This window comes from Palaemon carinicauda, chromosome 41, assembly GCF_036898095.1.
Source record: "Palaemon carinicauda isolate YSFRI2023 chromosome 41, ASM3689809v2, whole genome shotgun sequence".
Lineage (NCBI taxonomy): Eukaryota > Metazoa > Arthropoda > Malacostraca > Decapoda > Palaemonidae > Palaemon > Palaemon carinicauda.
This window is the reverse complement of record NC_090765.1, coordinates 19,727,523-19,749,942: the sequence shown is the minus strand read 5'-3', so window position 1 is coordinate 19,749,942 and position 22,420 is coordinate 19,727,523. Positions and strand designations below refer to the sequence as shown.

The following is a 22,420-nucleotide window of genomic DNA, read 5'->3' as shown; positions in this document are numbered from 1 at the left end:
GCAGTAAGAGTAACCATGTCTAGCGTTTTGTTCATTCTTTCTTAACTTAATGGTTTTAATTCTAATAAAGGAACTTTTCATTTTGGAAAATATTTCAGTTTTTTCCTTTAACAATAATATGTTTTAACGATATATATGATTGGGCTCTTCTCTCAGGTTCTAAGTCAAGAGAGAGAGAGAGAGAGAGAGAGAGATAGAGACGGAGGGAGAAAGAGGAGGATAAACGTTTCATTCAAGCGAGTAACGTTGTTATCGTTTTTGCTCTTCTCCCTAGTCTCTTTAGGGGAAGAAGGTAAACGTTTCTAGAGTGATCTAGTGTTTAGTCTCTTTCCAGCCACTGAATTATTTATCTTTCATTAGATTTTTCTGTTACATTGTAATTCTGTTTTCGCAATTACTAACTTTTGAGAAAGGATAGAATTGCGTGTTTCAGGTACAAACCACTTAAAGTTTCGAGTTCAGTGAAATAAGTGCAAACAGAAAATCAAAGTGATAAGTGATTAGCGCAAAGTGTGTCAGTGTTGTGCGTGAGGGTACTTCTGTGCGTGCCAGTCGTCTCCCAGTCCGGGACCTCTTGCAAGCTCCCAAGCCCAGGGGAGAAGCAATGTCGAAGGGCAAAAGGGTTCGGCAGGCCTTGATCGGCGCACAGAAGTATCCTCGGTGGTTGCGGGCGTGTCTTACAGAGACCGTCACTCCCACCCGCAGACGATTGAGCCCTTATTTTGCTCGTCTGCAGAAGAGATTTAGGGGAGAAAACGCTGGTCTCAGGTCTCAAGACCTCTTAAACGTAAAGTCCAGACCTATGCCAGACGTACGAAGTTAGAGTTCAAAGCTCTGACTCGCCGCAGTCATCAGTTGAACGCACTCCGCCTAAGAGGAGTAAGGTTCTGCCGCAACAGATCTCTGCTGTTAAGGCTTTACCTCAGCAGACTTTAGTGTCTGCCGACCCCAAGTTGACTCTACTGCAGTCCATGCAGTCACAACTTTCGGTCTTGATGCGTGAGTGTCGGGCTGAGAAGGTTGCGCCTCCGCCTGCGCTCCCTCCGCCTGCGCTCGCTCCGCCTGACCGCAGTACCGCCTGCCAGGCGTACGATGTTGAGCCACGTTATGAGTTTACTGATCCCAGTGGTGTGCAGCTCCCTCCGCCTTCCTTAAGGCAACCTCAGCAATGGAACAGGAGGCTTATACCTCTCTTCCTCCGCTTCCACTTGCTGTTCCACCAGTGAGGCAACACTCGCTTGAGGTACAACAACCTCTCCCATCCATGAGTCAGTCTCCTCAGCTCTCGCTGCAGCGAGCTCAACCCTCCTCAAGGCAAGCACCTCAACACCTTAGCCTTGCGCCTCAGGAGCCTCAACTTGCGAGACATTTACTGCGTTCTGCGCAGCCACTACCTCATCGCTCTCAGCTCACACCGCAGGAACCTCAACTCGTTCCTCAGGAACTTGCTACTGCTCTTCCGCCAACCACTCAGCAAGCGCAACCCTTGAGTTCAGCCACTCATGCCAGGAGTCAACCTCCTCCACCCATGCGCCTACCTTCTGCTACTTCTTTTGATCAGCCTTTGCAGACTGAGCCTCAGGTGTTCCCTCAACAGAGTCTTGAAGAGGAAACCACAACTATTGTTGTTCCAGCTCGTTCTGACTCTGCTGTTCAGCATACCTTACCTCCATTTTCAAACATTATGATAATGGAGGTTATTTGTATTACTTATTTAAGAATATATTTGTATTCCTTGCAATATATTTTTAACAAATCGCAAATATGGCAAAAATCATGAGTTATGAATGTAAGGTAATATTATGTTGATATTAAACCCCTTGCAAGCATGCATGTAGTAATGCAGTGTTGCCAACAGGGCGAGTTTCCCTTTCCGGAGGTGAAGTAGATTATAGTACATTTAGTGTAGCTTAATTCTACGATTATCATGCCGGCTATCAAATTCATCAACAAAACAGTCTAAATCAATTCCCTCGGCACGTGCACTTTCAATGGACGGTAATGCGATATTACTCACTCTAGCACTGGTCTTGGAATTTCTGAGAAATGTTACACGCCATGCAGCACGCTCTGCTTACCTTACAGCATGTTCTACATACAGCATGCTCTGCATACAGCATGCTCTGCTTACAGCATGCTCTGCATACAACAGGCTCTGCATACCTTACCGCATGCTTCTCAGTCACACATCTTTGGTTGTTGCCAACTCACTAGACTGTCAAGCAGTTTCTTAACGTTGCCTTCTAGTCTGCTGCGTTTGCACAGTGTAACCCTCACTGAGAGAACTTAGCTTTTCTCGGATATGGTCCCTGTAGATGAGAAAGTGCTTTTCTCCCTCCTTCTGATATTCCCTTGAGGACTCTGTCATTTGGAGAGGAGCCTTTAGCTGCGTAGCCTCCTATGGACTTTTATTTAAGCATAACATGCTTCCAGGGAAGGTAATGGTCCCACTTCAGTCGCTAATCCCGTCTGTTACCACACCTGCTCCCATAGTCCTTGAGCTGTGTTGCAAGACATGCAGTCCAAACTTAGTCCTTGTTTGAGGATTTTTTGTTTACGGAGTCAGTGTGTCACTGGGAAGACGTTCAACAACCAGCAGGAGTGACTTGTTGTGACGCAGTACGGCAACCTTAGCAACCCGATAAGGAGTTGTCTGTACGACCCAGACAGTCTAGACAGCTTCGGGTTGTCACTGTACTTCCTCGCTTCCCCATGGTTGACAGTTCACAGACTGTGCAGCAGTACCATGATCTTGTGTCCGGCTCCGTCAGACGACTGGCTTTTAAGAGCTCCCACAAGTCGTCGCTGTCTGGAGATTCTCAAATGGACTATGGATCTGACCAAGGAACTGGGCCTCCTGGTCAATTTTGAGGAGTCTTAGCTCGTCCCATCCCAGATCATTGTCTCCCTGGGTATGGATCTTCAGAGTCGAGCTTTTCGGGCTTTTCCGTCGGCCCCAAGGATCTTCCAAGCCCTAGAATGCATCCAGAGCATGCTGAGAAGGAACCGATGCTCAGTCAGGTAGTGGATGAGTCTAACAGGGACACTTTCATCGCTGGCCCTGTTCATCGTGTTAGGGAGACTCCACCTCCCCCCCCTTCAGTATCATCTAGCTGCTCACTGGATAAAGGACATGACGCTAGAGACGGTCTCAGTTCCTGTTTCCGAAGAGAGAAGGTCTTCTCGCGTGGTGTAAGAACAGCTTTCTTCTCAAGGAAGTCTACCTTTGGCTGTTCAGAAACCCGACCGCCGTCTCCTCTCGGACGCATCAGACACGGGCTGGGGTGCGACTTTGGACGGATAAGAATGCTCGGGAACATGGAATCAGGAGCAAAGGACACTTCACATCAATTGCAAGGAGTTGTTGGCGGTTATTCTGGCCTTGATAAACTTCAAGTCCCTCCAGCTTAACAAAGTGGTGGAGGTGGACTCTGACAACACCACAGCCCTGGCTTACATCTTCAAGCAGGGAGGGACTCTTTCGTGGAAGTTGTTCTAGATCGCAGGGGACCTCCTCATCTGGTCTAAAGATCGAAAGCTCACGCTGGTAACGAGGTTCATTCAGGGCGGTATGAATGTCATGGCAGATCACCTCAGCCGCAAGGGTCAGATCATCCCCACAGAGTGGACCCTTCACAAGAATGTTTGCAGCAGACTTTGGGCCCTTTGGGGTCAGCCAACCATAGATCTGTTCGCTACCTCGATAACCTAGAGACTCCTGTTGTATTGTTCTCCGATTCCAGACCCAGCAGCAGTTCACGTGGATGCTTTTCTGCTGGATTGGTTCCATCTCGACCTGTATGCATTCCCGCCGTTCAAGATTGTCAACAGGGTACTTCAGAAGTTCTCCTCTCGCAAGGGACACGGCTGACGTTGGTTGGCTCCGCTCTGGCCCGCGAGAGAATGGTTCTTAGAGGTACTGCAATGGCTGGTCAACATTCCCAGGACTCTTCCTCTAGGAGTGAACCTTCTACGTCTACCTCACGTAAAGAAGGTACACCCAATCCTCCACGCTCTTCGTCTGACTGCCTTCAGACTTTCGAAAGACTCTCAAGAGCTAGGGACTTTTTCGAAGGAGGCAGCCAGAGCGATTGCCAAAGCAAGGAGAACATCCACTCTCGGAATCTATCAGTCTCAAGGGGAAGTCTTCCGTAGCTGGTACAAGACCAATGCAGTTTCCTCAACCAGTACCACTGTAACCCAGATTGCTGACTTCCTGTTATATCTAAGGAAAGTAAGATCCCTTTCAGCTCCTACGATTAAGGGTTACAGAAGTATGTTGGCAGCGGTTTTCCGCCACAGAGGCTTGGATCTTTCCACCAACAAAGATCTACAGGACCTCCCTAGGTCTTTTGAGACCTCAAAGGAATGTCGGTTGTCCACTCCAGGCTGGAATCTAGACGTGGTCCTAAGGTTCCTTATGTCATCAAGATTTGAACCTCTCCAATCAGCCTCTTTTTAGGACCTCACGTTAAAAACTCTTTTCCTCGTGTGCTTGACAACAGCTAAAAGAGTAAGTGAGATCCACGCCTTCAGCAGGATCATTGTTTTCACATCTGAAACGGCTACATGTTCCTTGCAGCTCGGTTTTTGCTAAACGAGCTTCCTTCACGTCCTTGGCCTAAGTCGTTCGAGATCCCAAGCCTGTCCAACTTGGTGGGGAATGAACTGGAGAGAGTACTTTGCCCAGTTAGAGCTCTTAGGTACTTTCTAAAAAGGTCTTAACCTTTTCGAGGACTATCAGAAGCCTTATAGTGTGCTATCAAGAAACCTTCTTTTCCAAGTTCTAAGAACTCAGTTTCTTACTATTCAGGCTTCTGATTAGAGAAACACATTCTCATCTGAAGGAAGAAGACCTTGCTTTGCTGAAGGTAAGGACACATGAAGTGGGAGCTGTGGCTACTTCTGTGGCCTTCAAACAGAGCCATTCTCTGCAGAGTGTTATGGATGCAACCTATTGGAGAAGCAAGTCAGTGTTTGCATCATTCTATCTCAAAGATGTCCAGTCTCTTTACGAGTACTGCTACACCCTGGGACCATTCGTAGCAACGAATGCAGTAGTAGGCGAGGGCTCAGCCACTACATTCCCATAATCCCATAACCTTTTAACCTTTCTCTTGAATACTTTTTATGGGTTGTACGGTCGGCTAAGAAGCCTTCCACATCCTTGTTGATTTGGCGGGTGGTCAATTCTTTCTTGAGAAGCGCCGAGGTTAAAGGTTGTGATGAGGTCCTTTAGTATGGGTTGCAGCCCTTGATACTTTAGCACCTTTGAGTTGATTCAGCCTTCCAAGAGGAACGCTGCGCTCAGTAAGGAAGACGATCTTATTAAAGGCAGAGTAACGGTTCAAGTCGACTTCCTTACCAGGTACTTATTATTTCATTGTTATTGTGGATAACTGATTATATGAAATACGGGATACTTAGCTATCCTTTAGTCTTGTACACTGGTTATTCACCCACCCCCCTGGGTGTGAATCAGCTACATGATTATCGGGTAAGTTTAATATTGAAAAATGTTATTTTCATTAGTAAAATAAATTTTTGAATATACTTACCCGATAATCATGATTTAATTGACCCACCCTTCCTCCCCATAGAGAACCAGTGGACCGAGGAAAAAGTGAGGTGGCGACAACAACAAGTACTGTAGTACCTGGCCACAGGTGGCGCTTGTGAGTACACCCCCTTCTAGTATAGTGATAGCTGGCGTATCCCTCCCGTAGAATTCTGTCGGGCAACGGAGTTGACAGCTACATGATTATCGGGTAAGTATATTCAAAAATTTATTTTACTAATGAAAATAACATGTTTCATAGCATCACTAATAAAGGAATAAAGTGAAAAGAAACAAAAATATTTTAGAAAGCCAAATAAATTTTAAGAGTGAAGTGATAGGATGATTTCTTGTTGTAGTTGTAATTAGTTCACTGTTTCACCTTGTCTTAAAGGGTATGAAAGTAGAATGGGATAAGGATCTTTATCTGATACCATTGAGTCCAAGAAAATACTTCATTGTTTAGTAGAACTGGCAGGAAAGCCTTCTTCTAGCCATAAGAGATATTGCAAATGTGTTGGTCTCTCTTACCTTGGAGAAGTTCTTACTTCTACCAGAAATACTAGTATAGACAAAGAATTTTTTTATGGTTTATGATTGATTAGAATTAGTGTCATATTAGGATTAATAATTTAGAAATTTCAAATTTCCATTCATAGACTAAATTTTTCTGTGATTTTTACTGACAAGGTAATATTTTGATATGACATCTGATAAAGGTTCATGGTTATACAGAGATGCTGAATCTAGTAACTCTTCAATGATTGGTTTTGCATACATTATTTATTCTACAGTTCACTTGCATTAAATGAAAGTAGCTGAAAATAGCATAAATATCCTTTGCCTAATATTACGGTCATTACTAAGTTATTAATATTTAGAATTTAGTTTTTTTAATGTGTTGAAAGTGTCAGGTGAAGTGTAGAATATAGGGTACTTATTAGATGAGAATTCACTGTAATCAAAACTTATTTAATGAGTTGAAATTTGTTATCGTAATAACATTAAAAATTTTAGAGTTAATGTTGGATAGAAATAGTACTGTATTTACATACTTTTGTTTATATGAAAATATTTATGCAAGTGAAATTTAAACAAAGTGTTCAGTGTTAAATACTTTACAGTACAATTTCAATAGCTCTATATTTATGAAATAATTAATGCATTTACATAGTGATGAATATATTTTTGTGCAAGCTAGGGGAATGCGAAAGTAGTTACAGTATATTCTAATAGGAAATGAAGTGTCAGTGATGTTAGCAGTGCCTTCTTTAACTGTAAACATACAAACATCACCTGACAGTGTTAGTGCAGAAAATGAGAGTGAGAGGTACCAGAAACACCTAGGGAATGACATTAGTAGATTTAACGTTTGTGATAAGAAGCAACTTATTATGGAGGCAGAACAAGAGAGAAGAAACCCCTCCAGCAGCACTGGATTTCAAGACCTTTGTTGAGGATGATCAGAATTTTGTTATGAGAAAGTCCATTGTTCTGTACATGAGAGTAATCGTAGTTCTGTATTTTCTTTATTAGTGCCTCACCCCTGAACCCACATCCAAGAGTTCTCCCCTCCATCAGGTAATTGCCGAGGTATAGAGTATATTTCACATTTTTATTTCCATCTTTGCACGTGTTCATGTATTTGATTACAAATTATCTCTATCTGTAGGCATTTCTCTTTAGTTTCATGCATGCCTTGGGATAAGGGAAGGTAGTACAATAGCTGTAGCATAAACCTGTGGGGATATGTAGCACACTTTCCTCTCTTATTATTCATATAAAAGGGAGGGGTTTTGGCTTGTGTGTTTAATGTAGTCCTTTAAATGTTAAGAAAAAAATAAGCAAGCTTGTGATAGTTTTTAAAGAAAATAAATAAATAAAGTAAAGCACTGTGGAAGTAAATAATGCACTGGGTATTGTAATTTAGTTCAATATGTGTAATGAAAAGGTTTGATAAGACACACGTGCAAGCCTGCTATAGAAGTTTTTCTGTGAATTTGCTAACAAAAATTTACTGCATCTCTTAATTTTGAAATATTTTCTTTAAATTTTTATCCAGTTTGTACAAAAAATGGTTATGTTGCTATGATGATTCTATTGGCTTCAACAGATTACAAAAAAAAAATCCTGAATTCAAGAATGTGGAATGCTTTTCTGAAAAATTTTCATATAAAAAATTTTACACCTAAAATACAGCTGAAAATTTGTTGGAGTTCTATCACTGATGTTGTTTTATAGGTGAAGGTTGTGTACAGGTGAATTTTGCACTTCTCATACAACTACCCTAGCTGTGGCAGTTAGTTCCAAACCCCTGCTCTTATTTGGTTCTTAAAGATTCTGTCTTAAAAGTTAATCAGCAGACATGAGATGGTTATTATTATTAAGTAATATATGTAGACCTACAGTACGTTTATTTGATGCAGTAAATAGTTTATTTTATGTAATGTATAAATTTGGTACTGACATTTACCTAATTGTGACTTTGCAACTTGGTAAGTAATGAGGATTCTTAATATAAAAAACAATTTAATTTCAACCTGTAAGAAATTACCTGAATTAGGGATCAAAATAAGGTGAAAGATTTAAAAGAATGGAGATCAGTTAAACTTGCTTATTCTATCCTAATTGTATAGTTTTATCGATACTGTAGTGTAGTACTTGTACAATATTACCATTGTGTTAGGATAGATAAATTGAATTGTTTCTGGTAGCATTAAAAAATGAGAAGCTACTTCAAAGAGGGATATGGAATTGGTTTCCTTAATACTGTACTGTATAAAGGTCAGTCAAATATTGAAGTTTATTAGGAAAATTAATGTGCGTATCCTTTTTTAGTAGTTTTTCAGAATGTTCAGTATTTTTCCAGTATCTGAAAGGCATTTAACTTATCCAATGTTGGGTCTCAAATTTCTGCAAGAATGTTAAAGATGAATGTAACATGCATATGCATAGACCTTATTTGGAAGCGTGATGCTCAGATGCAGAAGAACCACAAAGAAAATGAAAATAAGTGAATCCTGACTAGTTTCATCTTGTCCAAGGAAGGTGTATATAATCCATATTGCATTTGTAGTATCAGTTCTAGTGATGAAGCCCCTCTATATAGTGAGTTTCTATGATGTCTGTATTGTATCCTAGTTTTTTCTTTATTGGGACAATGATTCCATTGTAGTGATACTGTGCTGCACTAGTTCTTTATTATTTATTTTATCTCCATATGCATTGAGGTGTTTACAGATGTATTGTCAAGTTTTTATCTATATGCTGCTCCATACACCTTTATGTGCATGTTAGAAATTCTTTATTAGTTTACTGTACTTTTCCATTGTGGAAGGGTGAATTGAATTTCTGCAATTATTAAGTAAATATTTTCTTGCTTTTTTTCCCTAGGGACCTCCATCAGAAATTTCGTATTTGAAGGAAATATTTTCTCCGAGCTTAAAAAGGGTATCTAAGAGTGGCTGAGGTTTCTAGTGTTCTTTTCCCAGAGTGCTAACTTGGAGAATATTCCCTTGTAGTCTAACTTTTCTCAAGCATTAAGAGTATTTTGGCTTTCTTAGTTTACATCAAGAGTCCCTTTGCTTTTGTAGTTTACTAGTAGATTTTTATGCAATGTTCCACACCTTATCCAAGGCTTATTTAGTTTATTTATGTAGTCATTAAGATGAGTGAAATATTCTTTAATGTACAGTTTTTGCCATTTAGAATTTACTTGGTAAAACTGGAAGGGTACTACTGTATGACATTGAAATTGCAACTAAACATTGTGTAGTTAACTAACAAGTTGAGCATGTTGAACCTTGAGTGATGAACTCTTGATATTGATGAGAATTTAGAGAAATACCTTTTAGTTTACCTTGTAGTTACGTCAGAATTTGCATTAGTATCAGTTATTTATTTTATCATACCAAATTAATATATCAAAGTTCCAATGATTAAAAAGAAAAAAAGAAAAACCATTTTCTGAAAATTCACTTGTAGTTACAAAATGAGTATTTACTACAAGCAAATTTTTCACCAGTTGAAGTTCCACCATAGATAAGACATCTTTTAGAATTTCTTTGTTTTCTTATTACTGACCAACTAAAATGACACCCCATGTTCGACAAAATTTCTGCATGACCAAGATCAAACCTTGACTTTATTACTAATTAGCTGGTTGCCAGTAGATATTTAGTTACAGCTGATATCATATAAACATGGTGGCTGTACAACCAGGGTTGTAGGTAGTCCTCGTGATCTGAAGGCATTTTTTATAGGTTTTATAAAAGTTTTTGTTAATTAAAACCTTAGTATTGTATACTTTATGTAATTCACTATAAAAAAGTACTAGTTTTTATAATAGGTGCATAAATATATACTTGTTAAATGATTAATAATGTTAGTTCATAATTTTAATGAAATTAATATCATGTTTTATTCAATTATTTTATTTACAATTAGATCATTACCCAAACCTTTTCTATCATATGTATTGCCATGTAGATCGTCATTATACTATAGTTTGAGAATTGATTTTTATTTTTAGACTATACAGGTAATGTAATAGGGCTCGCCCACAGGATTTTTGCTCAAGTAACAAGCTTAAGGTTGGACCGTTATGTGAAATTAAGCTATTGGTAATGGATAAAAAGTAAACGGGAGAAAGTAATGTAGTTAGGTGTTAGGACTAAAGAGATGCTACAAAGAACCTATGGTACTGTTTACATTTTGCAGCTTGACACATACCGCATGTAAGACATTCTGGCTGGACAAGGTTGATAGAACCTAATTGAATGTAAAATTTGAATAAATTTTGATGTATACATTTTCAATATTAAACTTAGCCGGTGATTATATAAGCTGCAACTCTGTTGCTCGACAGAAAACTCTACGTTCAAAATATGCCAGCGATCGCTATGCAGGTAGGGGGTGTACATCAACAGCGCCATCTGTCGAGCAGGTACTCAGTACTCAATGTAAACACAGAACCAATTTTCTCTCTGTCGGGCTACCGGCAAGACCTACTAATTCGCTGTTACTAACTGGATTTGTTTTCACAACTATTTGGTGAAGTACACTATTCTAGTTTTGAGCTTTCGCTATGCAGGTGTTTTATCTTCATCTCAAAACTTGAACTCGTTTTGGATAGATTTATTTATGGTGACAAAGAGAGTATGGACTCTCTTTCACTTTTAAATGGCCGACCCTTCCCTTAGACGGAAGTGTGTTTAGGTTTTTAGTAATTTTGCTTAACACGTTATAGATCTATATATTTTATATCTCCCCGCCTTTATTAGGCCTCTTCGATTAACTTTCCATTTATTATAAACATATAAAAATAAATTTTTATGTTTTGTTTATATGCGACCTTTCCTGATAGTAGGCGGTCCTAACTTGGAACCGAAGTTAATCAACGTTGAGCCCGTTATATCGTATTTAGCCTTTAAAGAATTTAAAACTTTTTAAATTTAATGTTTTATGAAAGAATTTCTTTGATAGTCTTCGTACTGTTTTCAAAGATGAACTAACGTTTAGTTTTTTAGACTACGCAGTTGTTGACGTTCAGGACGTTCAACATGCGCTCTTTCGTTACGATAGAGAGAGAGTGTATCACGGTTTCACTTTGCAGTAAGAGTAAATCGATTCTGACGTTTTGTTCATTCTTTCTTAGCTTAAATGTTTTAAATTCTAAATTAAAGGAACTTTTTATTTGGAAAACCTTTCAGTTTTTTCCTTTAGCAAATAACATGTTTTTTTGACGATATATAATTGGGCTCTTCTCTTAGGTGCGAAATCAAGAGAGAAAGAGAGAGAGAGATAGAGACGGAGGGAGAGAGAGGAGAAAAAACGTTCCGTTCAAGCGGGTAACGTTGTTCTCGTGTTACTCTCGTCCCTAGTCGCTGTACGGGGAAGAAGGTAAAACGTTTCTAGGGTTTTATTCTTGTCCCCAGGCTATATGCGGTGAGAGATTGAAAACGTAGTTTATTTGAACTAGTGTTTAGTCTCTTTCCCAGCCACTGAATTTTTTATCTTTATATATGTTTTCTGTTTTTTGCTAGTATTAATGAGCTGCATTATACGACTGATTTCGCAATTACTTCCTTTTAATGAAGGGTAGAATTGCGTGTTTCAGGTAGAAATCAGTAAAAGTTTCGATTTCAGTGAAATAAGTGCAAAACAGAAAATCGATAAAGTGATATGCGCAAAGTGTTACAGTGTTGCGTCCGAGGGTTCGTCTGTTCGTGCCTGTCGTTCACCTAGTCCGGGACCTCTTGCAAGCTCCCAAGCCCAGGGGAGAAGTAATGTCGAACGACTTATGGGTTCGAGAGGCCTTGATCAACGAACAGACGTTTTTTCCCTCCGTGGTTTCGGGCGTATCTACCCAAGATCGCCCCACCCACACAAAGACGAGAGAGCCCATTTATTTCTCGTCTGCGGAAGAGGTTTCTCGTAAGAAACCATGGACCAAGGTCTCGCGGCTTATTAAGCGCAAGTCGGTCCCTTCCGCGCAAGTCCAACGGCCCAGTTGTAGCCACTGGGTCAGTTCGGACTCGCTGCAGTCTTCCGACGACTGCTCACCTCCTAAGAGAGGCAAAGCGGTACCGCATCAGGCAGTCACACCGTCTGTTGCCGCACCTGCTCCTGTAGACCCTAAGTGGTCTTTGCTGCAGACCATGCAGTCTCAGTTAACGTCATTGATGCGGGACTTTCGTGCGGAGAAGGTTGACACTGCACCAACCTCTAGCCTACAACCAACCACGGTTGTGCGTCCTGTAGACGCTGAGGCGACTTTCTGCCGCACTCCAGCTGAGAGAGTCCCGCCACCCATGCGTTCCAGTGTACCCTGCCAGCCGCATGTTGACGTTCAGTAACGCACGGAACCTTCCGTTGACGTTCGAGAGGTACAACAACAGTCTAAGTTGTTTTGTTTTGACGCGGTGCGTCAACCTCCGCATTCTAGAGTTGTTTTGACTGCTCAGTCTAGACAGTCAAAGCAGTCTCGAGTGGACACTGTATGTCCTCACGCACCTGTTGTGGTTGACAGTTCAGTTGTTGACAGTTCACAGACTGTCAAGCAGTTACATGACGTTGCCTTCTGGTCTGCTACTAATGCACCAGTGAGAGACTCACTGAGGTAACCTAGCTTTTATCGGACAAGGTTCCTGTAGATGAGGAAGTTGCTGTTCTCCCTCCTACTGATATTCCCTTGAGGACTCTGTCATTTGGAGAGGAGCCTTAAGCTGCTTAGCCTCCTATGGACTTTAATTAAATCATGATGATTTTTTAAGGATCTTCGTCCGAATCTTGTAACTGCTGCTCCTCGTTCGCCTAAACGTCAGAACTTACACTAGGCCTAGCTACTTCGAAGCCGTTGTTTTTAAGCTAGTACTCTCTCGCTCTCCTAGAGAGCGTTACGTTGGCTAGGCGACTGGTTTTTGCACCAGGAGGAGTTTGGGGGATACAGCCTTTGATTTCCCTTCTTTTAAACTGGCTTATAGAGCGAGAGTCTGATAGGACACGAGAGAAGTTCTCGGCTTGGGAGTTCATGCCTCTGCCCAGATAGACTTCTCAATTCTGGTAGACTCGCCCTGGCGCCTAGCCAGGAGACGCTCCAAGTTGTTTACAGGTCAACTTCTCACTTTTGTCGAGCCTTTGAAGTTTTGCTGTACTATTATGTCACACATAACAAGGCTTTCAGGGATGGTAAATGGTTTCGCCTCAGTCGCTAACCCCGTCTGTTGCCACACCTGCTCCCGTAGACCCTAAATGGGCTTTGCTGCAAGACATGCAGTCCAAGCTTGCGTCCTTGATAGAGGACTTAAATGCGGAGAAGAACCTTCTGGCCAACAACCTTCCAACCGGTCGGTTGTGCGCCCTGTTGACGCTGAGGTAACCTACTCGCGTCTGCCAGTTGAGGTGGTTCCTCCATCTGGCCAACAACCTTCCAACCGGTTGGTTGTGCGCCCTGTTGACGCTGAGGTAACCTACTCGCGTCTGCCAGTTGAGGTGGTTCCTCCAACTGGCCAACAACCTTCCAACCGGTCGGTTGTGCGCCCTGTTGACGCTGAGGTAACCTACTCGCGTCTGCCAGTTGAGGTGGTTTCTCCACCGATGCGACCCAGTGTGGGTTGCCAGTCGCACGTTGACGTTAAGCGACGCTCGGAGGTGGTTGTTGACGTTCAGGACGTTCAACAACCAGCAGAGGTGACTTGTTTTGACGCAGTGCGTCAACCTCAGCAACCCGGTAGGGTGTTGACTGCACAACCCAGACAGTCTAGACAGTTTCGGGTTGACGCTGTACTTCCTCGCGCACCCATGGTTGTTGACAGTTCACAGACTGTGCAGCAGTTCCATGATATTGCGTCCGGCTCCGTCACGCATCCACCAGTGCGACCGGATTCAGCGAGTCAGACGTTGCCCACTCCGTTGCCGTTTCCTCATCAGTTTCGGATGAGGAACCCTCTGATGAGGACGTTGCTGAACAAGACGATCAGCCCCCAGCCCTGCTATCCATCCAGAAGATGCTGAAGAAGGAACGCTGCCCAGTCAGGCTGTGGATGAGTCTGGTAGGGACACTGTCATCCGTGGATCAATTTGTGTCACTAGGAAGACTACACCTCCGTCCTCTTCTATACCATCTAGCTTTTCACTGGAAAAAGGACAAGACGCTAGAAGCGGTCTCGATCCCGGTTTCCGGAAAGATAAAGTCTGGTCTGACTTGGTGAAAGGACTATATCAACCTTAGAGAGGGTCTTCCCCTGACTGTTCAGACTCCCAACCACGTTCTCTTCTCGGACGCATCGGACGTGGGCTGGGGTGCGACATTAGACGGTCGGGAATGCTCGGGATTATGGAACTCGAGTCAAAGGACAATGCATTTCAACTGCAAGGAGCTACTGGCAGTACATCTGACCTGGAAAAGCTTCAGGTCTCTCCTTCAAGGCAAAGTGGTGGAGGTGAACTCGGACAACACCACGGCTTTGGCGTACATCTCCAAGCAAGGAGGGACCTACTCTCTGACATTGTACGAGATCGCAAGGGACCTCCTCACCTGGTCAAAAGGTCTAGACATATCACTAGTAACGAGGTTCATCCAAGGCAACTTGAATGTCATGGCAGATTGTCTCAGTCGGAAGGGACAAATAATTCCAACAGAATGGACCCTCCACAAGGATGTATGCAAGAGACTTTGGGCCACCTGGGGCCAGCCAACCATAGATCTCTTCGCAACCTCGATGACCAAGAGGCTCCCAATATTTTGCTCACCAATCCCGGACCCAGCAGCAGTTCATATAGATGCCTTTCTACTAGATTGGTCACATCTAGATCTATATGCATTCCCTCCGTTCAAGATTGTCAACAAGGTACTGCAGAAGTTCGCCTCTCACGAAGGGACAAGGTTGACGCTAGTTGCTTCCCTCTGGCCCGAGAGAGAATGGTTCACCGAGGTACTTCGATGGCTAGTAGACGTTCCCAGAACACTTCCCCTAAGGGTGGACCTTCTACGTCAGCCATGCGTAAAGAAGGTACACCAAGGCCTCCACGCTCTTCGTCTGACTGCCTTCAGACTATCGAAAGACTCTCGAGAGCTAGAGGCTTTTCGAAGGAGGCAGCCAGAGCGATTGCTAGAGCAAGGAGAACATCCACCCTTAGAGTCTACCAATCGAAGTGGGAAATCTTCCGAACTGGTGCAAGTCAGTATCCGTATCCTCGACCAGTACCTCTGTAACTCAAATAGCTGACTTCCTCTTATATCTGAGGAAAGAACGATCTCTTTCAGCTCCCACTATCAAGGGTTACAGAAGCATGTTGGCATCAGTCTTCCGTCACAGAGGCTTAGATCTTTCCAACAATAAAGATCTACAGGACCTCCTTAAGTCTTTTGAGACCACGAAGGAGCGTCGTTTGGTTACACCTGGTTGGAATTTAGACGTGGTACTAAGATTCCTTATGTCAGACAGGTTCGAACCGCTACAATCAGCCTCCCTGAAAGATCTCACCTTAAAGACTCTTTTCCTGGTATGCTTAGCCACAGCTAAAAGAGTCAGTGAGATTCATGCCTTCAGCAAGAACATCGGATTCTCATCCGAAACGGCTACATGTTCTACAACTTGGTTTTCTAGCCAAAAACGAGCTGCCTTCTCGGCCTTGGCCAATATCGTTCGATATTCCAAACTTATCGTATGGTTAGAAATGAACTAGAAAGAGTCTTATGTCCTGTAAGAGCTCTTAAGTTCTATTTAAAAACGAACTAAACCTTTACGAGGCCCGTCTGAAGCTTTATGGTGTTCAGTTAAGAAACCATCTTTGCCTATGTCAAAGAATGCTTTATCCTATTTTATCAGACTGTTAATACAAGAAGCTCATTCCCATCTGAATGAGGAAGACCAAGCTTTGCTGAAGGTAAGGACACACGAAGTTAGAGCTGTCGCAACTTCCGTGGCCTTTAAACAAAATAGATCTCTGCAAAGTATAATCGACACAACCTATTGGAAAAGCAAGTCAGTATTCGCGTCTTTTTATCTTAAGAATGTCCAGTCTCTTTACGAGAACTGCTACACCCTGGGACCATTCGTAGCAACGAGTGCAGTAGTGGGTGAGGGCTCAACCACTACAATTCCCTAATTCCAGAACCTTTTTAATCTTTCTCTTGAAATGTTTTATTATTGTTTTTTGGGTTGTCCGGAAGGCTAAGAAGCCTTTCGCATCCTACTTGATTTGGCGGGTGGTCAAAGTCATTTCTTGAGAAGCGCCTAGATTAGAGGTTTTGATGAGGTCCTGTTGTATGGGTTGCAACCCTTGATACTTCAGATCCTAGGGGTCGCTCAGCATCCTAAGAGGATCGCGAGGCTCCGTAAGGAAGACGTACTTAAAAGGCAGAGTAATTGTTCAAGTCGACTTCCTTACCAGGTACTTATTTTATGTTTGTTATTTTGAATAACTGCTAAAATGAAATACAAAATACTTAGCTCATAATAATGTAAACAAGTAATGCTGGTCTCTACCCACCCCCCTGGGTGTGAATCAGCTTATATAATCACCGGCTAAGTTTAATATTGAAAAATGTTATTTTTATTAATAAAATAAATTTTTGAATATACTTACCCGGTGATTATATATTAAAGGACCCTCCCTTCCTCCCCAATAGAGACCCAGTGGACCGAGGAGAAAATTGGTTCTGTGTTTACATTGAGTACTGAGTACCTGCTCGACAGATGGCGCTGTTGATGTACACCCCCTACCTGCGTAGCGATCGCTGGCGTATTTTGAACGTAGAGTTTTCTGTCGAGCAACAGAGTTGCAGCTTATATAATCACCGGGTAAGTATATTCAAAAATTTATTTTATTAATAAAAATAACATTTTAGGATGGATGGTTGATCAAAGCCACATACAATTTGCAGATAATTTCATAAATGTCCTTTTTTGAAAAGAGTAAATTGTAAAAATTTACTTTTATACAGTAATTTACTTCCAAGTTTAAATTTCTTTGAATGATAAATAAAATTTAAAATAGCATCTACTGCCTCTTCAAGTCCGTTGGCTTTAGACAAGTATCGGTATCACTCCCTTCTCAGTTTTAAAAATAGACAGCATGCGAGTGTAACATTAAAGTTTTAATTAACTTTAGTTTCCATATAAAATTTAATGGATGCTATGAGCAATGGAAATTTAAGAGTAGCTATAGTTTTCAGTGGTGTAATTATTTTTGTAAAAAGATTTAGCTTATGAAGATGTGATAGCAAAAGTTAGATAAAGAATTTTGATATTTAGTTTTCTTTTTTTTATTTTTTCTTCCCCAAGTAACACAGTATTGTTTTATTTCCTCCTTATAATTATTGTATACAAGTTTTTTATAAATTCATTTAAAAAATAATACACAAATAGCTTTACAAAATTTAAATGACTGTATTTCTGATTACCTTGAATGAAACAGTTTTGTCACTAATCAAGAATTGTTGTTGTTTATTTGTGTGGTTTACTCATTCAACTCTTCCTTGACAGGTCTGCACTAACTTTTAACAACTTATGATGTCTGTTCAGTTCACTGATATGTTTAGTGATTTATAGCCTTCATTATGAATAGTTGTATAAATTTAAGGCATATTTGATAGGTTTTAAAGTATGGACTACTGACGATGACCCAATGACAAAGAAGAGATTGTGCATCATTTCATTTTTAGATTGATTTGTGATCTACTGTATATCTTCCACAAATTATGCTTTTGATTTCACAATCTCAAGCTAATCATCCGGTTAGATCTTTCCATTCCCTAAATTTGTTAGCACTCTCTATTCTCGTTCGCCTCCTCATCCATGCCCTGTAACCATTACCTTCCCACTCCTTAGCCCTCTATCACTTCTGTATCTCCCACTCCCTATCTATTGATTGATACTCTTACTACTCATCATGTGCCCAAGCAAAATCAGGCTGGGATGTTTCTCAATTTTTCAGTCTAAATGTCATAATCTTCCCATTAATGGATCCAAATATTTTGAAGTCACCCTTTTGACTATTCTTTCCTTTTCCTATGTGAGTCCCCATGTCTACACTGTATAGTGAAGCATGGGTATCATGCTTGAGTAATGAATTTTGTATTTGTACACAAATGGTTTACTGTACTGTACAGTACTAGAATTGAAACAGTAGTCCAGCAGTCTTTTTTATTTTTTTCCATTTGTTGCCATATTTTCTTACTGCTCTCTGTTCAAAAGTATAATTTATCTTTAAAAATGAGAATTTAATATGGATTTTTCATTGCCATTGCTTGTTACTTTACTGTTGGCCTTAAAAAGAGAAATTGTTTGATTAATATTGTAGATAAAAATTTTCTGTATCTTTCTTACAAAAGTTATTTTGTTTTTATTATTTAATCCCTCAAAATACGTGGATTTTCTATGCAAGTTCAATTACAACAAGATGATTTACCAAAGTATCTTTTCTTTAGCAATCACCACGTCCAGAGCGCAAGACAATCACAAAGGAGCACTCATCAAGCGAGGAAAAGGATGGCAGTAAGCAACTTTTCAATAAGAATTCAAAGGCCATCATCTGGGGCATGCAGACCAGAGCTGTACAGGTATGGAATACTAAGTAATAACTTTATCTGGAAGCTTTTATTACAGTTTGATAAAGATAAAATGAATATGTGAAGGTTTTTTATTTTCTTTGTAAGTGACCGATTTTTTAAATAGATCCTTTTTATTATTATTATTATTATTATTATTATTATTATTATTATTATTATTATTATTATTATACAATACCTTCATTGAATCCACACATTTGTGGTTTTAATGAATCCTGGTCACTTCATTCCCAATTATAAGGTCATATGCTGGGGGGATAACCTCGTGGATCCTGAATTCCATGCAGATACAAACCTCATTCGGCTGTTGGGCAGATACCATTTGTGTGTGTGTGGGGGGGTGTTGGGGGGAATGTTATCAAACTTATCCGGAACAAGGAAATCAAGTACTGTACAGTATTTTTCTACAAGTGGCCATTGCTTCTATACATTGGGAGCTCAAAGTGTAGTTCTTGGTCTTTATTTTTTCCTGAATTTGTAATTTTTTATAAAAGATTTTTCTTTGCATATATATACAGTTTTACAAGGTAGGTAGAACAAAGTACAGTACAGAAGATTTACTGTATATTATTTACAAGGTACTTTCAGCATGGAAGAATAAAGTGGGTGTTATTGTTTAACATAGGAAGAATTTCCCCTTATCAACTTTCTCCACAACAGAGCCACAAAACAGTCAGTTGAACTTAGTACTATTAAAATTATGCAGTTATTTAGCCATTGTACAATAAGCTCAATAATGGTGTAATACATATACTGTGCTATATATAAAGTGAAAGATGCCAAAATGAGAGTAAGAAAAGTACTAATCTCTCTCTCTCTCTCTCTCTCTCTCTCTCTCTCTCTCTCTCTAAAATAATGCAAATGTATGATCAATTCTTAAAGCATATATACCAAAGTTATGTTATCCAAATGCCTATCTGAAACATTATTTGGTGCATTTGGCCATTACCAATCAATCATAAATTATGCAAATTTGCAGGGGCAAGAAGTGAATAAAGTACTGTACTCTACTTTTTCAATATTTAACTTAGCCGGTGATTATATAGCTGCAACTCTGTTGCTCGACAGACAACTCTACGGAAAAACTCGCCAGCGATCGCTACACAGGTTGCGGGTGTGCCCAACAGCGCCATCTGTCGACCAGATACCCAGCTCTCAATGTAAACAAAGACTCAATTTTCTCTCTGTCGAGGTGTCGACAAGACGTACTTTACTCGCTGTTGCTAAACTGGAGTTTTTCAATATTTAACTTAGCCGGTGATTATATAGCTGATTCACACCCAGGATGGTGGGTAGAGACCAGTAATATATGTTTACACTTTTATGAGCTAAGAGTTTTTTATTTCATTTTAGAAGTTATCAAAATAACAAAAACAAAATAAATAGGTACTTGGTAAGGAAGTCGACTTGAACAATTACTCTGCCTTTTAAGTACGTCTTCCTTACGGAGCCTCGCGATCCTCTTAGGATGCTGATCGACCCCTAGGATCTGAAGTATCAAGGGTTGCAACCCATACAACAGGACCTCATCAAACCCCTAATCTAGGCGCTCTCAAGAAATGACTTTGACCACCCGCCAAATCAAGTAGGTTGCGAAAGGCTTCTTAGCCTTCCGGACAACCCATAAAAAAACAACACTTCAAGAGACAGATTAAAAGGATAAGGAATTAGGGAATTGTAGTGGTTGAGCCCTCACCCACTACTGCACTCGCTGCTACGAATGGTCCCAGTGTGTAGCAGTTCTTGTAAAGAGACTGGACATCTTTCAAGTAAAATGACGCGAACACTGACTTGCTTCTCCAATAGGTTGCGTCCATTATACTTTGCAGAGATATATTTTGCTTAAAGCCCACGGAAGTTGTTACAGCTCTAACTTCGTGCATCTTCACCTTAAGCAAAGTTCGGTCTTCCTCACTCAGATGTGAATGAGCTTCTCGTATTAACAATCTGATAAAGTCTGACCAAGCATTCTTTGACATAGGCAAGGATGGTTTCTTAACTGAACACCATAAAGCTTCAGATTGGCCTCGTAAAGGTTTAGTACGCTTTAAACAGAACTTAAGAGCTCTAACAGGGCATAAGACTCTTTCTAGTTCATTGCCTACGATCTCCGATAAGCTGGGGATATCGAAAGATTTAGGCCAAGGCAGAGAAGGCAGCTCATTTTTGGCTAGAAAACCAAGTTGCAGCGAACAAGTGGCTTTTTCTGACGAAAATCCGATGTTCTTGCTGAAGGCATGAATCTCACTGACTCTTTTAGCCGAGGCTAAGCATACCAGGAAAAGAGTCTTAAGAGTGAGATCTTTCAGGGAGGCTGATTGTAACGGCTCCAACCTGTCTGACATGAAGAATCTTAGTACCACGTCTAAATTCCATCCAGGGGTAGCCAAACGACGCTCCTTGGTGGTCTCAAAAGATTTAAGGAGGTCTTGCAGATCTTTATGTTCGGAAAGATCTAAGCCTCTATGCCGGAAGACCGATGCCAACATGCTTCTGTAGCCCTTGATAGTGGGAGCTGAAAGGGATCGTCCTTTTCTCAGGTATAGGAGAAAAACAGCTATTTGAGCTACAGAGGTACTGGTCGAGGATACAGAAACTGACTTGCACCAGTCTCGGAAGACTTCCCACTTCGATTGGTAGACTCTAATGGAAGACGCTCTCCTTGCTCTAGCAATCGCACTGGCTGCTTCCTTCGAAAAGCCTCTAGCTCTCGAGAGTCTTTCGATAGTCTGAAGGCAGTCAGACGAAGAGCGTGGAGGCTTTGGAGTACCTTCTTTACGTGTGGCTGACGTAGAAGGTCTACCCTTAGAGGAAGACTACTGGGAACGTCTACTAACCATCGCAGTATCTCGGTGAACCATTCTCTCGCGGGCCAGAGGGAAGCAACTAACGTCAACCTTGTCCCTTCGTGAGAGGCAAACTTCTGCAGTACCTTGTTGACAATCTTGAACGGTGGGAATGCGTAGAGATCCAGATGTGACCAATCGAGGAGGAAAGCATCTATATGTATTGCTGCTGGGTCCGGGACTGGAGAGCAATAGATTGGAAGCCTCTTGGTCAGCGAGGTTGCAAAGAGATCTATGGATGGTTTACCCTAAGTGGCCCAAAGTCTCTTGCACACATCCTTGTGGAGGGTCCATTCTGTTGGAATTACTTGCCCTTTCCGACTGAGACAATCTGCTATGACGTTCAAGTCGCCTTGGATGAACCTCGTTACTAGGGAGATGTCTTGACCTTTTGACCAGATGAGCAGGTCCCTTGCGATCTCGTACAACGTCAGTGAGTGGGTACCTCCTTGTTTGGAGATGTACGCCAAGGCCGTGGTGTTGTCCGAGTTAACTTCCACCACTTTGCCTCGAAGGAGAGACTCGAAGCTTTTCAAGGCCAGATGTACTGCCAACAGCTCCTTGCAGTTGATACTCTGACTCGAGTTCCACAGTCCTGAGCATTCCCGACCGTCTAGTGTCGCGCCCCAGCCCACGTCCGATGCGTCCGAGAAGAGAACGTGGTTGGGAGTCTGAACAGCCAGGGGAAGACCCTCTCTTAGGTTGATATTGTCCTTCCACCAAGTCAGACAAGACTTTATCTTTTCGGAAACCGGGATCGAGACTGCTTCTAGCGTCTTGTCCTTTTTCCAGTGAAAAGCTAGATGATATGAAGAGGACGGAGGTGTAGTCTTCCTAGTGACACAAATTGTTCCAGGGATGACAGCGTCCCTACCAGACTCATCCACAGCCTGACTGAGCAGCGTTCCTTCTTCAGCATCTTCTGGATGGATAGCAGGGCTT

At 41.4% G+C, this 22,420-nt stretch overlaps 2 protein-coding genes across 4 annotated transcripts in view; one reads left to right on the top strand and one right to left on the bottom strand.

Moving 5' to 3' along the window:
* Window positions 1–22,420, bottom strand: part of LOC137632263 (ATP-citrate synthase-like) — a 369,682-nt gene that overhangs the window by 107,153 nt on the left and 240,109 nt on the right. The window lies entirely within an intron of this gene.
* LOC137632212 (ATP-citrate synthase-like) overlaps window positions 1–22,420 on the top strand; it is a 94,311-nt gene that overhangs the window by 28,494 nt on the left and 43,397 nt on the right. The window contains exons 7-8 of the mRNA XM_068364098.1: window positions 7,094–7,150; window positions 18,492–18,623. Of these exons, the coding sequence (XP_068220199.1) occupies window positions 7,094–7,150; window positions 18,492–18,623 (189 nt within the window). The remainder of the gene's footprint in view (window positions 1–7,093; window positions 7,151–18,491; window positions 18,624–22,420) is intronic.